Below are 16366 nucleotides of genomic sequence, written 5' to 3'. Positions count from 1 at the left end.
TGAAACCAAGCAGCAGTCGTCGCAGTGGAAGTCGCCAAGTTCACCACGGCCAAAAAAGCACACCAAGTTCGCAGCAACGTGAAGTCCATGATGATTGTTTTTTCGACATCAAAGGCATTATCCATAAGGAATTTGTTCCTCTTGGTCAAACTGTCAATGGGATGTTCTATTGTGAAGTATTGAACCGGTTATGTGAAAGCATTAAGTGAAAACATTCAGATCTGTGGGGTAACAATAGCTGGGTTCTGCACCATGACAACACGCCCGCGCACACATCGCTAGCCGTTCGGAATTTCTTGGCTTCCAAAAAGACGGTAGTGATTCCCCACCTGACCTTGGCCCGTGCGACTTTTTCTCTTTCCGAAAATGAAATTTCAATTGAAAGGCCGTCGTTTTAACACAATTGAGGAGATTCAGGAAGAAACGCAGAATGTGCTTCGAACACTTACACCTACATACTTTCAGAGATGCATGGAATCATGGGGAAAATGCTGGGATCACTGTAACAATGCCCAGTGGAATTATTTTGATGGAGACAGTGGAAATTGTAAGTTATGGTAAGCTATTTTATTTTTATAGTAAAATTCCCTGAAATTTTGGGTAGCACCTCGTATATATAAGCAGAAGATTTAAATAACAATTTTTAAGAGCCCTAAACCAGAGGTTGGCAAGAATAATGGAGGAGAATACAGGAGAGGAACAGTTTAGCTTAATGAAAGGTAAAGGAAAGAGATACCATTGGGCTGCTAAGGATGGTTGGAGATATTTAGGAAGAGTAACAGGAATGAGTCAGCATTTCATAGATTTACAGAAAGCATTTTATAGTCATATGGAAGAAAACAATGCACAATTTTGGACAAAAAAGGTAGAATGGAAAGACATTAATAAAAAATTATATATGAAACAAACAGTATTATGAAAGTAAATTAGAATATGATTGACAAGGTGGATTAAGTCGAGGTGTTAGGTAAGGATAATGCCTAATTAGGACAGCAAAATGGAAATAAAAGGAAGAATAGCAATGGCAAAGGAAGTCTTCAGTAAGTTTTGACTCGGAGTTAAGAAATAGGCTAGTCAAATGCTATATATTGAATATTTTGTTGCATGGAAGTGAAGCATGAACAATGAGGAAGAGGGAGTGGAATTAGATGAGGATATCAAGACATGGATATGGAGAAGAAAAATACCTTTGAATATTACGATTGAAACAGAGTATTATTAAATTTCAAAATTACTAATATTGACCAAGCTGATCAACAATGAAAATATAATTACAAACAACACAAACTTTCTTTTTCCTGTTAAGCCTCTGGGAATTACGATTCAGGTAGAGGATGGTATGTATGAGTGTAAATGAATTGTAGTCTTGTACAGTCTCAGTTCGACCATTCCTAAGATGTATGGTTAATTGTAACCCAACCACCAACGAACACCGGTATTCACGATCTAGTATTCAAATCTGTATAAAAGTAACTTTACGACTTGAATGCTGGAACTCTCGACTTCCAAATCAGCTGATTTGAGAAGACACATTCACCACTAGACCAACCTGGTGGATTAATGAACACAAACTATAATTCTTATTTTTACATACTGAAAGTTTTAAAATTTACTACTAATAGTACAACACATTCACCTGTTACTCTGTTATTCTGAGTTTGTAGATTTTCAACAGACTTGTCATAACGATGCTGGTTACTGTTAAAAACGTGTTTCTTCAGCGAAAAATCATCATAAAATAAAAAATTTGTTATGTAGACATGTAGATTTAAGTACATGACATGATCAGAAAAACTATGAAGGCAAGGTATGATTGTACTTACTGGTTCTTCAACTCGCTGGAATTTGGTATTCATTATTTTTCTACGTATGTGCAGATTTCTACTTTTCCTAATTTTGTTACCTTTAAATCTCAATGAAAGACTAAACGAAACATCTTCATAAACAATTTCTGTGCTCAATTTTCATCATTCAGAACTTTTTTTAATATTGTGTTTTGTATAATACAGCTGTTTGATAGTTTAAACTAGATAAATTAATTGAAATCCGTATGCCAAGAAATATAACAGTTGACAAGAACCAGGACATACTTCTAAAATAATCGGCAAATGATAATTTCATACAAAAAGGATGGTGTCACACACTGCATTGAGCATGTACTTTAAATAAACAGCAAGCATATCATATCATCTATCATCAGTAATAGTGTTCAATTTCAAATTGTCATTTACAACAGTCATCTACATCAAATATTTCAGTCGCCAAATGAAGTAATAAAAATCAGTGAAACTGCAGAAAATTTGAAAGAATTTATGTAGCAGATTAGAGATAATGTCTACCGATTCACATTCGTTAACATCATTAATAACAAATATAAAGATTGAGTCTATTGACGTCTAAAAATAGCTCCTTTTTCAAAAGCAAATATTACATGCTAGATATAGGAGAAAAAGACATCTCAACCCCATAAGGGTAGACACCTGCCTTGTGACGATTCTGGTTGCCACACCAACCACCCTTCCCGGTCCTAGCCCTGATGGGCTTTAACAGGAGTCGTCTTTCACTGTCTAACTTTTTACATCTCAATAAGCCAGGCCTCATTGGGATGCCACCGGTATAAATGCCTTGACAGACATTTAAATCTGTGATTTTAAACTCAGCTTTTGCCTTCGCTGTAAGGAGAAAAAGACAATATGATTACGAGGGTTTCCGTTTTTTCTTTTTTTCTGAGTCAAATAAAACACTACACATCTTCAAGGCAAGCTATTGATAACAGTAGCCAATTAAGGAGCTTACTACACAACATTAATCAAAACTGTCAATATAGTCAACATTCATTACCATTTCATAAAATACCATTGATTGGTGCCTCTTGCAACCTCCATGCATACTTCTAATAAGAAGCCAAATCAAAAAAGTGTGATGCAGCTTCCTTTCAGGGATGAACAAATTTTTTTGCCTCTACTAAGGTAGAATAAAATTGTTTCATCACTTTTTGTGATGAAACAATTGAAAAGTGATGCTATAAAAGTATAGCATAATTCAATTCCATGTTCATATCTCCCTTTTAAGTCTCCCTTCTATATTCTTTTAAGTTTATTAAAGTTTGAATTGAGAACTTATTAATTTTCAATTGAAATACAGTAACAGAAATAAATCTGAAACCCATCTACTTAATGAACAAGTATCACATATTAATTATTTTCTTTGCTTTTGAATATAAAAAAAATCTTTAAAATTCAAAAAATACAGTTTTATAGATTATTTCACTTTACAAATTAATTAAAAAATATATTTTTAGTATTTTTGGAGTTAATTACGATACTCGTTCATACAAAAAAAGTTACATGAATGCAATGTACAACAAAATATTAATAAAACAGTAATATCTACCTGCTTGATATTAAAAGTCCACATAAAATACAGTTGTTCTTTTGTACACAAGCAAAGACATCCTAAATATCTTGATGACAGAAAACTGTAGAATAGCTAAAACTGGGTCCAGCCTTTATATTCTTAAGTGGAAATATTTAATTTAAATTGCTTAATCGAATGTCACTTGCTGCACATAAATGATGTGATAAGACTTAATACAGCTATGAAAATAAGTCATAAACAATCTTATAAATTATTAATTTTAGCAATAAGCAAATAATTTTCAAAATAAAAAAAAAATCACTGCGGTAAAACCTTTATTAAAAAAAGAAAGAAAATAAAGAAAACAACCAACAAATATTTTAAAATAACATATTCAGTAAAAATCTCATTTAAATTATAAATGTACATTAAATCAATAAACCCATGATGAACTATAAAACTGTGGCATTATAAATGTCAGTGTATGTAAAGTAAAAAGTGCAATGTCTGGACAATTTCTTCAATCAAAATTTCAGCGACTTTGCAAACAGTGCAGCGATTGCCTGCTTCTTATCTCCATTGAAGTGCCTCAGTTCAGCTATAACCTAATTAAAAAAAAATAATAATAGTGAATAATCATTATTATTGATAGTTTATCAAGTAGCTTAATTATATAAATCAAAGAAATATAAACAGATTCTTAAAGTAAAGTTCGACTCGACATACTGTTCTCACTAAGTACATAGTATTCAGCCTCTCATAAAAAGCAGGAAGAATTTCAGGGCATAAAGAAATACATTCATACACAAAAATAGGTCCAGAAAGGCTTTGTTTTCAAGTTACATCTTGTGAAAAACTGCACCAATTCTGCTCCAAGGGTAAAACAGGATATAATCATGATTTAAAGCAACCAGCTGTTTGGAAATATTGAAGCAAAAGTTTTTAGATTTAAAATTTTTCTATTATGGAATCTTCTTGAAATCCATGATGTACGGGTAGCATTTTTACTACAATGCCGTAAACAAAAGTTAGGTCTGCATATTCTTCACTTGAAAACTGAAAAGGTATTTTTAGAAATTTATATACAAGCAATTTTCTTCAATTATGAAAGCACACTAAACTATTCAAATGCAATATACAGATTTCACTTGTTGATCAGTTGTTAATACTGTCAACCTAACAAAATTATAAATTAAAATTATACTTAACATTTATTTTCTATTTTTATTAATTGATTTTATTTTTTAAGCTATTTTCCAGTATTGAAATTATCCTTCTGTGATTTAAAATTATAATAAGAGTATTTGTGTATCATTTTTGTTTTTAGTAAAATCAAATTTCTTCACCCCTTCTTCACATCCGGCTGACATTTATCAAAATAATTGTGTGTCAAACCTAAAAGATTGTTTTGCGGTACTAATTTATTTATGGTTTTCTGATAACTTTTTAAAAAATTACTACTGATACAGTTCTGAGACTTTTTTTACTAAAATTTAAAAACAAATTTACTCCTTTAATTCCAAAAATTTCAAAGTGGCTTCGTTTTTCCCTTGAAGCAGGAATCAGGGGAAAATATTTTGCAAACTACAAATTGAAAAAACACAATTCCATACTCAAATTTAAATGAATTTTTATCTTTATTTTCAGAAGTAGAACATGTCCTGATATTCTTTCCATTACTTTGTGAAACTACCTGTATAATGTGTAAAATTAAAGATGAATCCTGTCTTTGAAGCCATACAACTCATAACTCACGAAAACTGGGATCATTTTAAAGCTTGCTAATAAAAAAATAGTACTAATTTTTTTTTTTCACCCACATTAATTATTCAGGTCATGCAATTACAACTTTTTCTAAGAAGATATTCTCATAGATTTTGTTTAGTATGTTAAAAGAATTTAGACACCCTAAAAGAATTTTAGCTACACTATCAGTTATGTATGTCCTGCACGAACATTTACTGTGAGGTGTCTTATTCTCCTCTTGATTTCCCTTCTTTGTGGCGGGTGAATTTTTCATCCATCCTACTCATTTATTTTCTATGTTATAATGAATACTTCTAAAGATTAAATTCACATCAAACCTGGCTGACCAATACTGCACTTATGAATATAAAATTCACAAATAGTTCTAATAATTAAATTTAGCTCATTTAATTTAAGACAAATTTTTTCATCAGAACATTAGTCTCCCGCCACAATTTTTAATGTATCAGCAAAGTTTCAGCTTACCGTGGCAAGAAGTCAGGGAGTTTTAAAAGTTTTCCGTTCTCAAGACATATTGTAAAATGATCACACTTATCCTTGTATTAATAAGGAAGTAAAGCCAGTCAAAATTTTAGGCCTCAAGTTTTTTTATGTGAATGAATGAAAGAAGTAGAACAGAATTAAAATTTTAATTAGAAATTTTTTTATAGTAGCTGTTGCAAAGAGTGCAATCAGGTTCAAAAATATGCTGGATATGAGCACTTGTATTTTTATAATTTTTTTTCTCTCTCTTCAGTCATTTGACTGGTTTAACCCAGCTGTCCCCTATCTTGTGCCAGTCATTTCATTTCGGTATATGTTGTACATGCTACATACTAAAAATTTGTTTTACATATTCCAAACGTTGCCGGCCCATAATTTTTCACATCTACCTGTCCTTCCAACATCAAAACGACTATTCCAGGGTGCCTTAAGATGTGGCCTATAAGTCCGTTTCTTCTTTTAAATATTCTTTACCAAATGCTTTTTTCTTCATCAATTTGCCGTAACACCTCTTCATTTGTCACTTTACTCACCCATCTGATTTTTAACATTCTGCTATAACACCGCATTTCAAAAGCTTCTAATCTTTTCTTCTCGGGTACTCCAATCAAGTTTCACTTTCATCCAAACATATACTTTCAAAAATATTTTCCTGACATTTAAATTAATTTTTGATCTAAGCAAATTATATATCTGACTGAAAGCTTGTTTTGCCTGTGTTATTCGGTATTTTATATCACTTCTGCTTCATCCGTCTTTAGTAATTCTACTTCCCAATAAGGAATGAATTCTTCTACCTCTATAATCTTTTTTCTTCCTATTTTTATATTCAGTAGTCCATCTACATTATTTCTACTAAATTTCTTTACTTTTCTTTCCTCCTTGTTTATTTTCATGCAGTAGTTCTTACATAGGACTTCAATCACGCCATTCATTGTTTCTTCTAAATTCTTTTTACTCTCAGCTAGAATTACTATATCATCAGCAAATCGTAGCATCTTTATCTTTTCATCCTGCACTGTTACTCCGGATGTAAATCATTCTTTAACATCATTAACAGCTAGATCTACGTAAAGATTAAAAAGTAATGGGGATAGGGATCTTCCTTGTCAAGACTCCCTTTTTTACTGCAGCTTCTTTCTTATGTTTTGCAATTATTACTGTTGCTGTTTGGTTCCTGTAAATGTTAGCAATTGTTCGTTCTTCTATCTCTATACTTGAACCCTAAATTTTTTTAAATGCTGAACATCTTATTTCAGCCTAAGTTATAAAATGCCTTTTCTAGGTCTATAAATCCCCTGTTATGTCGGTTTGTTTTTCTTTAAACTTGCTTCTACTATTAATCTGAGTACAAAAATTGCTTCCCTTGTCCCTATACTTTTCCTGAAACCAAACTGGTCTTCTCCTAACACTTCTTCTACTCTCCTCTCAATTCTTCTGTACAGAATTCTAGTTAAGATTTTTGATGCACGAGTAGTTAGTTAAGCTAATTGTTCTATATTCTTCATATTTATATGCTCTTCCTTTCTTTGGTATCATGACAATAACACTCTTTTTGAAATCTGAGAGAACTTCCCTTTTTTGTAAAGAATACACACCAGTTTGTATAATCTATCTATCGCTTCCTCACCTGCACTATACACTAATTCTGCAGGTATTCTATCTATCCCAGGAGGCTTTCAGCCATTCAAATCTTTTAATGCTCTATTAAATTCAGATCTCAGTATTATATCTCCCTTTTCATCCTCTTTGACTTCCTCTTCTTCCTCCACAACACCAGTTTCTAATTCATTTCCTTAAAGATTTAAAAAGAATCTTAAGCAGAAAACGGTATTTTAACACGATCAGATCAAGAACTGTTATTTATTTTCTTAAATTGAGTACACTGAAGTCAAGAAAATCTATAAACCTTAAACGAAAGAAACACAGATAATTATTATTATCCTTATTAATGTTAAAAATTTGGTTTCAAACATATAGTTCCAAGAATACAGTACTTCCTCAGCACAAAAAATTTATCAACGCAGTGGGAGAAAGGTAATAATATTGGAAGTGTCAAAATAAATACAATTTATTGTATTTCATTAGCCGGAATCAACCCTTAAAAAATTTTTAACTATGAGAACCTAGACAAAACTGTAGCCACACACCCCATATATCTAACCTTGTTGTTGTGTAAATGAATAAAAAAAATTAACCTAGAATGCAATACTATCGTGCAGATGATGGTTAACAAAGAAATAAATTTCACTTACAATATACTATGATTATTTCGGATAAAACATTATAGAAGCTCAACATATTTTTTCAATAACTTATCTAACAATACCCAGAAACAAAAAATTAGAAAATAATGTTTAGAACTTGTAAACAATCAAAACTGTAAATACAAGTAATTTTACATCTTATCAAGAAATCAAGTAAATTAATTATATTTCAAACAGACTTTTAGTAGATTTTTTAAACTTTTATTTAGAACTAAAGCCTGTTATTTATACAGTAAGTGATTATAACAATTTGAATGTTTTTGCTTTCAAACATTTTGAAAAGCATATTGAATTAATCTTTATCAAAAGGATTTGGAACCTGGAGAAAAGCAACATTTTTAGGAGCATTCTGGCAAAGGTAGCAATGAACAAGCCAGCACTGACAAGTGAGAGAATAATATAAAATAAAAATGAGAATAAAAGTTTGTAGTGAAAAAGCAACAACTCAATACGTGTGGATTTCAATCAAATGTGATTAAATTATTATATATCTACTCTTTTCCTAATTCCCCACTAATTTTACAGAACTTTAAAACCTTCCCTAACACTATAATAATGATCAAGTACAATACACTCATATGAATACGGATGAAAGTGAATAAATCTAGTAGTTTAAAACAACATCAAGAATCATTTAAAAGTAGACACAATAAATACTTGGAGAAATGACTTTAATTCAGACTAAAAATGTTTTTATCTGTTATGTAAATAACGAGAAGAAATTATGCTATATGGACTTATGAATAATCTTGTATGTTAAAACACAAATTAAATACCTGTTCTCTGGTAAATCCTAAGCTAACAAGCTCTTTAACCTCGGTTTCACCAAATTTATCAGATGGTAAGATAGTTAAAGCAGGATCCAGTCTATTAATATTAATTCCACTTGTTGTAGCACCTACAATTGATATGTATCATCACCACATGAAAAAAATAAAATTTTATCCTTTAACAATTACACACCTGCTAAAGCATGTTTTAAAAACAGATATTTTAACTACCTCATGGATTACGGTCAATGCATTCTACAGATTAAAATACACAAAACCAAGAGTGACAAAACATTAGAATATCCAAAATACAAAAAAAATTAGGAAATAAAAAACTGTTAAAGAAAAAATAAAAAATAATTTTATTATTTTATAAATAAAATATATATGCAGACAAAGATAAAACACTACATGATTTCACCTACGCGCAAAAATAATACCACTGAATGTTTATTTTTGTATTTAACTTCATGTAATATAAATATCAATATTGCAAACAATAAAAACTCCAAAACAGAAAAAATAGATGTTTTACTTATCAACTATTTTCTTAATTCTTTTTTTTTTAATATATTCCATCAACTTCATTAATAAAAAATTAAAATTTATTAGCTATTAGAAAAACTCAGTTATGAATAGATCAATTTTGTTACTTCTGACTACAACTGTTATGAAAATTTTTAGATTAACTTTTTAATAAAGATTTTCTAAAGATATTTCAATAAGCATTTAAGTAAAGTATTTACAATTTCTATTATGGTGGTTTCAATATTAAATATTTCAATTGAGGAAGAAGAATGTTTAATAACTACACATCATGATAAACACTCTATACAATAAGCTGTTAGAATATGATGAACTATTAGTTAACTAATTCTGAAAATGTATGTCACAAGTAATATTAGATTTAAATGACTAAAAAAACCAAATCACTTAAATTCAGAACAAAATAACAAGAATAAATTCTTACTCCTTATTATTTAAAACAAAAGAAAGAGTTAACCGTTTAGTGTTATATTCTAAAAACTGTTACATGGAAAAAGTTAAATTTTACATCATATTAAATGTTAATTTTGATTTGAATAAACTGTTTTATACAATAGTTAAAATATGAATTTTCCATAACTCTGTTAGTCAATGATGATGTCAACATGGCATCCAATAAGAAATCTATTTTGGCTCTCGGTAATAATGACAAATTTTTTTGTACTGAACTATACGTTTCACCATATTACGACAGCGTTTCTCAACCTTTCAGTATTTGCGACCCAATTTTCATCACTTCCCCTGTCACAATAACAATGTATTTTGAGTATTTTGACGCTAAAGCTACAGTATGCCCATAATTACAAACCTTACAAATTAAAAAGAATAAGTAAATAAATTTACATTTGGCAACACCGATCCACTGCATTGACAAAACCATAATCAATACCTCTCTATTGTTCTCAAATCTTATGTTCACCATATCGGATATTCTTGCAGCTTTGCAAGAAGTTCCGATATTTTGCTGTTTCAAGCATTCTAGAATGTCTGCGCGATCATCTGCACAAACGTGTCTTAAGTACTGCATCTCATTCAAATCCAGCCAGTCTTAGTCAAGTCGATCCTTCTATCGCTACTGAATCTAATATGAATGTGTATATTGTCATTTGCATGTTAATTGTAATTCATGGCAGCAGATTTATACAGAATCATAGATTAAATTTTTAAGTTGGCATAGGTGAGCACTAGAAAGTAGTGAAGCATCAACGCGTGCACAGATAAATGTGGTTCCAAAAATAAAATCAAGGAAATATTCTCAAGAATATTTAAATTTTGGGTTTACAAGTACTGAAGTAAATAAAGAAGAAAGGCCCCTGTGTGTCACTTGCTCAAATATTTTGGTAACAAACACTATGAAACCTAATAAATTTAAACAACATTTGGAAATGCTTCATAGTGAGTACATTAAGAAACCAGAGAATTCTTCAAATTAAAATTAAAATCATATGAAAAGCAAACATAATTTTTTTAAATACTTTGTAAATTAGAAAGCTTTACTTACCTCTTATACAGTTTCAAATAAAATAACCAGATGTAAAAACCTCACACCATTGGTGAAGAGCTTATTTTGCCAGCTACAATTCAGATTGCAGAAACTACATTTGGAAATAACTTTGGCAAACAATTGCAGTCCACACCTCTATCAAATGATACTGTTTCCTGTCAAATTTGTGATATAGCTGAAGATGTATAGCATCATTTTTTTTGGAAAGTTGTGGGACAAATTGTTTTCAATTCAACTTGAGGCAACAAAGAACAGCAATAAAGATGCTCATTTCATTGCCTATGTTCGATTTTGTGTGGTATATCAACAGTAGAAGAACTACTTTTCTGCAAACCAACAGCACTCGCATTATTTGCTATCTTAAATGATTTTATAAATGAGGCAAACATAGAATGGAAAAATTGAATCGGAATATGCACCAATGGTGCTCGTTCAATGTCTGGAAGATTCCAAAGTATACAAGCAGTTGTGAAACAAAAATTTCCAGTATGTTTGGACACTTTGCATGATCTACAAGAAGCTCTGGCTTCCAAAGAAATTAGTCCTGGTCTAAATTGTGCTAATGACAGAAGTAGCCGTGGTAAATTATATAAAAATGAGAGCTCTAAAATCAAGAATCTTTTCTGCACTTTGTATGGGTGCAGTAAATTCAGCGTTAATATTTTACTGCAAGGCAAGATGGTTATCATGTGAGAAATTTTTACAATGTGTTTATGAATTAAAGAGATGAAATCATTTTTCTAGAAGAGGAAAAATAACTGGAAGCTGAGAAGTTTCGAGATGGTTTATTTGTGATGGAATAGAGCTACACGGTCAACATATTTGAGAATTAAATACCTCAAATCTTCAACTCCAAGGAGCAAATACACATATGTTGGATACAAGTGACAAAGTTAATGCTTTTTGTAGAAAATTGGAATTATGAAGCAGAAATTTAATGCAAAAACCTAGAAACGTTTGCAAATATGGATGAATGTGTTAAAACTTTCAAAGCTGAAGGACGACATGTAAAAGATGTTTTTGTAACCCATTGAAAATCATTAGCGATGCTGGTAAAGAATTTAAAAAATATTTTCTTGCTGATGACAACTTGTTAGCAAGTTATGAGTGGGTTAGGGATCCATTTCAAAATATTTCAAAGGGCTCTCAACTGCCAAAGAAGAAATCTTCATAGACTTCATAGCAAGTGGTGAAATCAAAAGACTATTTAGGAATAAATCACTCTTTGAATTTTGGGCAGGGGTGGAGGTGAGTTTTCTGCACTGAAAAGAAGGGCATTTCATATAGTGTAGGTGAGGTTTCTGCACTGAAAAGAAGGGCATTTCATATACTATTACCATTTTCAACATCCTACCGTTGCGAAACTGGATTTTCTGTGGTGGCTGCTTTGAACATAAAATATAGATCTCAGCTAAATATAGAAAAAAAACTCAGAGTGTCTAGTGTCTATTTCTAATATTAAACTTTCCCTCAAAAAACTTTGCTCAGCAAGACAGGCCCAAGGGAGTCGCTAATATTTTCAAACTTGTTTTTAATTTAGTATTGATAAGTTTATTATTAAATACATTGTGCAGTAGTAATATAACCCTACTTATTATATCAGCATAAATTTTATTATTTATTATGTCAGAATGTATTTTGTTTTGTTTTCCTTTCAGTAAATTACTAAATTTTTTTAATATTCTCTTTTCGATATGCTCACACCCTCCATTTAGTGTTAGCATGCTCCCTAGGGAGATGCACCCCACAGGTTGAGAAACACTGTATTATGATGAATATAATTTTAATTAATAACTAGGATGAGTAGATAAAGCGTTGTGAAGAAAGAATTTCCATTAAAATGAATGGGAACCTCCACCCTACTTGTTATAAAAGTGTACAAACACTTCGTGTAAATATAGAATTCAATGCAAAAAATTAACTCAAAGCTCGTACATCCATGCACAATAAAATTCTTGAACAGCAAAATATAACTGTTAAGTACAAATCATAAATAGTTACAAAACCTGTAATTCATATACTTAAATTTTTATACCAATCGATTGTATTTAAACAGTTAGACTGTTTAAACTAACAATCAGATCCCTGCAATCTATATCTAACTAGCAAAAATATTAGAAAACAAAATTATAGCAATATGCTAGATATAATTTTTGTACACAAAGATAAATTCTTTTGGGTTAAACATTAATGTAGAAACATTGGCCTTTTGCAAGACGGTAAACTACTCAAATCAGAGAGATGGAAACTTCTCTGTGGATTCACCATTCTATTCCATTAATTTTCACATTTTTAATCCTTTTATTTTTTCATTCAGTCAACTGCCTCGGTTCCATCTGTGGTACAATGCTGACCTCTGATAACCAACATACAGCCACTACAGGTTGCACAAAAACCTGAACTAATTGCTGAAATGCCTAAGGGTAAAGCCAGGATCCTATTTGTTTCTTAATCAATCAACTGATGTAAAAACAAAGTAAAAAATTACTCATGATTTTAAATCTTATTTACCAATATAAGAGACATATGCATTGCCTTTTTATTGAGTACAATTACCACCTTTCTTAGCTTCATCATAATTAAATCATGTTGATGCGTTTCAGATGTACTCCACTTTCAAAATTCACTTTACTCTATTTTAAAATGTAATATATCCAAAACACATCAACATATGATGATTTAATTATGACAATGTTAAGAAAGGTAGATAACTGTACTGTACTCAATACAAAAATTATGACAATCTATAATTATTAATAACCATTAAGCTATATTTATTAATAATAACCATAATTGAGGAGTTTGATGAAAAAGGGGCTTAAACCACTAAAGGCCTTTCTCAGTCAAAGTGATATTTGTTTCTGCCTAGTTTTCTTCTACAATTCCACCATTAATCATTTTTCTGTGTTTATTAAAAAAATTGCAGTAACAATATTTATTGAGCTGTATTGTATGCTCTTCTTGTCTATATTATAGTATTGGTTGGATTTAAAGATTATGTACTGCAAATGAGTTCATGAGGGTGTTTAAGCTTTATGTGAAAATGAATTGCAGTAAATCTAATTACCGGTTGGTAAGTGACCAAATTAAAAATAACATTTACGGTTGTGTTTTCTTCAATTAGCGGGAAACAACAACTAGATGAAAATTTATCAAAACGTTTAAAAAGAATGATGAAATATAATCTTGTTCATGAAGAAAAGCACAATGAGGTTTTTAAAAGTGTCTGAATAAATTTGTTTAAAATTTCTATAAAATGACAGAATAATATACAGCAGAAAATTGTTGAAAACACAAGGCACTCATCATAACAGTCTTCACAAAATAGAACAGAATGTTTGGATAAATAATCATTTGCTAACAATCACTCACAAAAAAATCTCACTACGGGTTGAAAAATCAAAAAGAAAATATTTTGAAAATCCACAACTTTATATAACACAACTTTTCAAATTATTTCAAGAGTATTACTTTGAAACAACATCTTAAAATGAAATACCATTCTTATTATAAAAAATATTATATTGCTTCTTCCCAAGGACCTGACAAGAATAATATTTTGGTGATGACTAGCCACAACTTAACTCTACTAGCGAAATGTACTAAAGTACATACTAAAAATAAAAATAAATACATAGTAAAAGTAGAACTATTACTATGAACATAAATCAATGAAAGGTGCAAATGCAGTGTGTTCACTCTACTACCTGATTTTGTGACAGAAAAGCTACTCTTGTATCCAACAGTTAAATTCATTATTTTTTCATCTGTTGCAGATGGAGCCAAAATAAAAATGTGGTTATATTAAACTTTTATAGTCAGTTAGCATTTACTAAAAAGATAACATTGACTCAAATGTTCCCTGTATGAGGCCATAGCTACATCCAATGTGACCGAAACTTTGACATGTATGCCAAAAAATTACAGAAGATAGAAAATAGTTAGTCTTGAAAAATATATAGATATTTTAAAAAACCGCCATAATGATCCAGAACCATTAACGTTACGCACAGAAGCCCCATTATCAAAAATATATCATCTGGTCTTGAACAATATTTTTTTTTACAAAACCGAAAACTAAAAATTATACTTTTTCAATTCAAAAATATGTAAAAATTGTGTACGTTACTCATGGAACAGTACCTACACACAAAACATAAAAATCTATTGTGGGACCTACAAATTTCAATTTCTTAAACACATAATGTAAATGATAAATTTTGAGCTGGATGCTCAAGGGACACTTTCGACAGCAAAAATATACAATATGAGATCACTTATGAGTTTTTTACTTATAAATAAAACTACATTATAATATTTCTAATGATGGTATTGATGATTGCGTTGAAAGTGAATAAAAATACAATTATTTTCCTATTTTTTTTATAAGGAATCAATAAAAAATGATGCATAAATGTGTCCCAGCATTATTTGGATCACTGAACACCACTTTGATGGAAAAAGGGCCCCTGTGCAAAGTTTTTATAAAATCCATAAATATTATTTCAACTGTGAAAAATTAATTCTTATTACAAATTTTACAAAATAACAGGTACAAGTTTTGATTAAGTAAAGAGATAGCCTATAAATTGTATTAAATAACTTTATAAATTGACAGTAAAATTGTTTTTGATATTTTCTCAGAAAAAGACTTTTGCACATAGGCCATTCCATCAAACTCCTCAATCTTTCTTGTCAAATTGACGTTTATGTGTGTTTTTTTTTGCACTAAATGACAAGAAAGCAAAGGTGTAGTTGTACAGACTGTTAATGAAATTAGTAGACATGAGTTACTTAATTCTGCAGAAATACAAATACAATTATAAGAAAAAAATGAAAATTATGTTGCGGGCACAACATAATCAAATTAGTGAACACCACACAGTAAAATTTAGCATACTCGGCCAAAAAAAAAAATAGGAATTGAATAAAATTAGAAAGCCAGATGTCTGCTTATGATATTGACATATCTGATTGAGTACAAGGTTTATCAAAGAAGGGCCTGTTTGAAGATCTACTATTTCTTATATTAGGTAGCCCTGTTGTAAGTTTGTTCACACAATTTCAGCAGGAGATTTTTTAAAATGAATAACTCTCTAAATAGACAACTTCAGAAATGACTAAATTGTTATAGAAAAATTTTACACAGTCTAAGGAATTTTTATAATCAGCATTTCATGTTTACTACAAAAAACATAATAAAAAAAAATATATATATATATAAATATTTAATATATTATAGATATATATAAATATGTACTTCTATTTGCCAGAGCATTTCCTTAGAAGTGATCTCTACATTATTTCATTGCAATCCTGTTCTTATTTTTATCAACATATAAGATTAGGCTTCTGCATTTTTTGCAATATTTTTTAAACAATATTCTTTGTATCCCTCTATGAATAATGAGACCTTGCCGATGGTGAGGGGGCTTGAATACTCAGTGAGTAACTGGACCAAAGGTGCAACCATAGTGGAGAGGTATCTGTTGAGAGCCAGACTAAAGAATGATTCCTGAAAGAGGGTAGCAGTTCTTTCGGTAGTTGTTAAGGGCGTAAATCAGAACGACTTAAACGGCCATATCAACATCACTCAATCTTCTAAGTACTGCGCAGTGAAAGCAATGAAAAACTACAGTTGCTTTTTTCCAAGAAAATGTAGCTCTCTGTGT

The 16366-nt window shown here is 30.3% G+C and overlaps 1 protein-coding gene across 5 annotated transcripts in view; it reads right to left on the bottom strand.

Moving 5' to 3' along the window:
• Window positions 1–3678: 3678 nt before the first annotated feature.
• The window catches only part of rngo (DNA damage inducible 1 homolog rngo), a 91439-nt gene continuing 78751 nt past the window's right edge, over window positions 3679–16366 (bottom strand). For all 5 annotated transcript variants that reach the window (XM_075357400.1, XM_075357397.1, XM_075357398.1 and 2 more), the window contains 2 exons: window positions 8651–8772; window positions 3679–3962 (listed from right to left, as the gene is read on the bottom strand). In XM_075357400.1, the coding sequence (XP_075213515.1) occupies window positions 3882–3962; window positions 8651–8772 (203 nt within the window). In that variant the 3' untranslated portion in view covers window positions 3679–3881. The remainder of the gene's footprint in view (window positions 3963–8650; window positions 8773–16366) is intronic.

The sequence above is a fragment of the Lycorma delicatula genome, chromosome 2 (assembly GCF_047948215.1).
Source record: "Lycorma delicatula isolate Av1 chromosome 2, ASM4794821v1, whole genome shotgun sequence".
NCBI lineage: Eukaryota > Metazoa > Arthropoda > Insecta > Hemiptera > Fulgoridae > Lycorma > Lycorma delicatula.
This window is presented reverse-complemented; position numbering and strand designations above follow the sequence as displayed.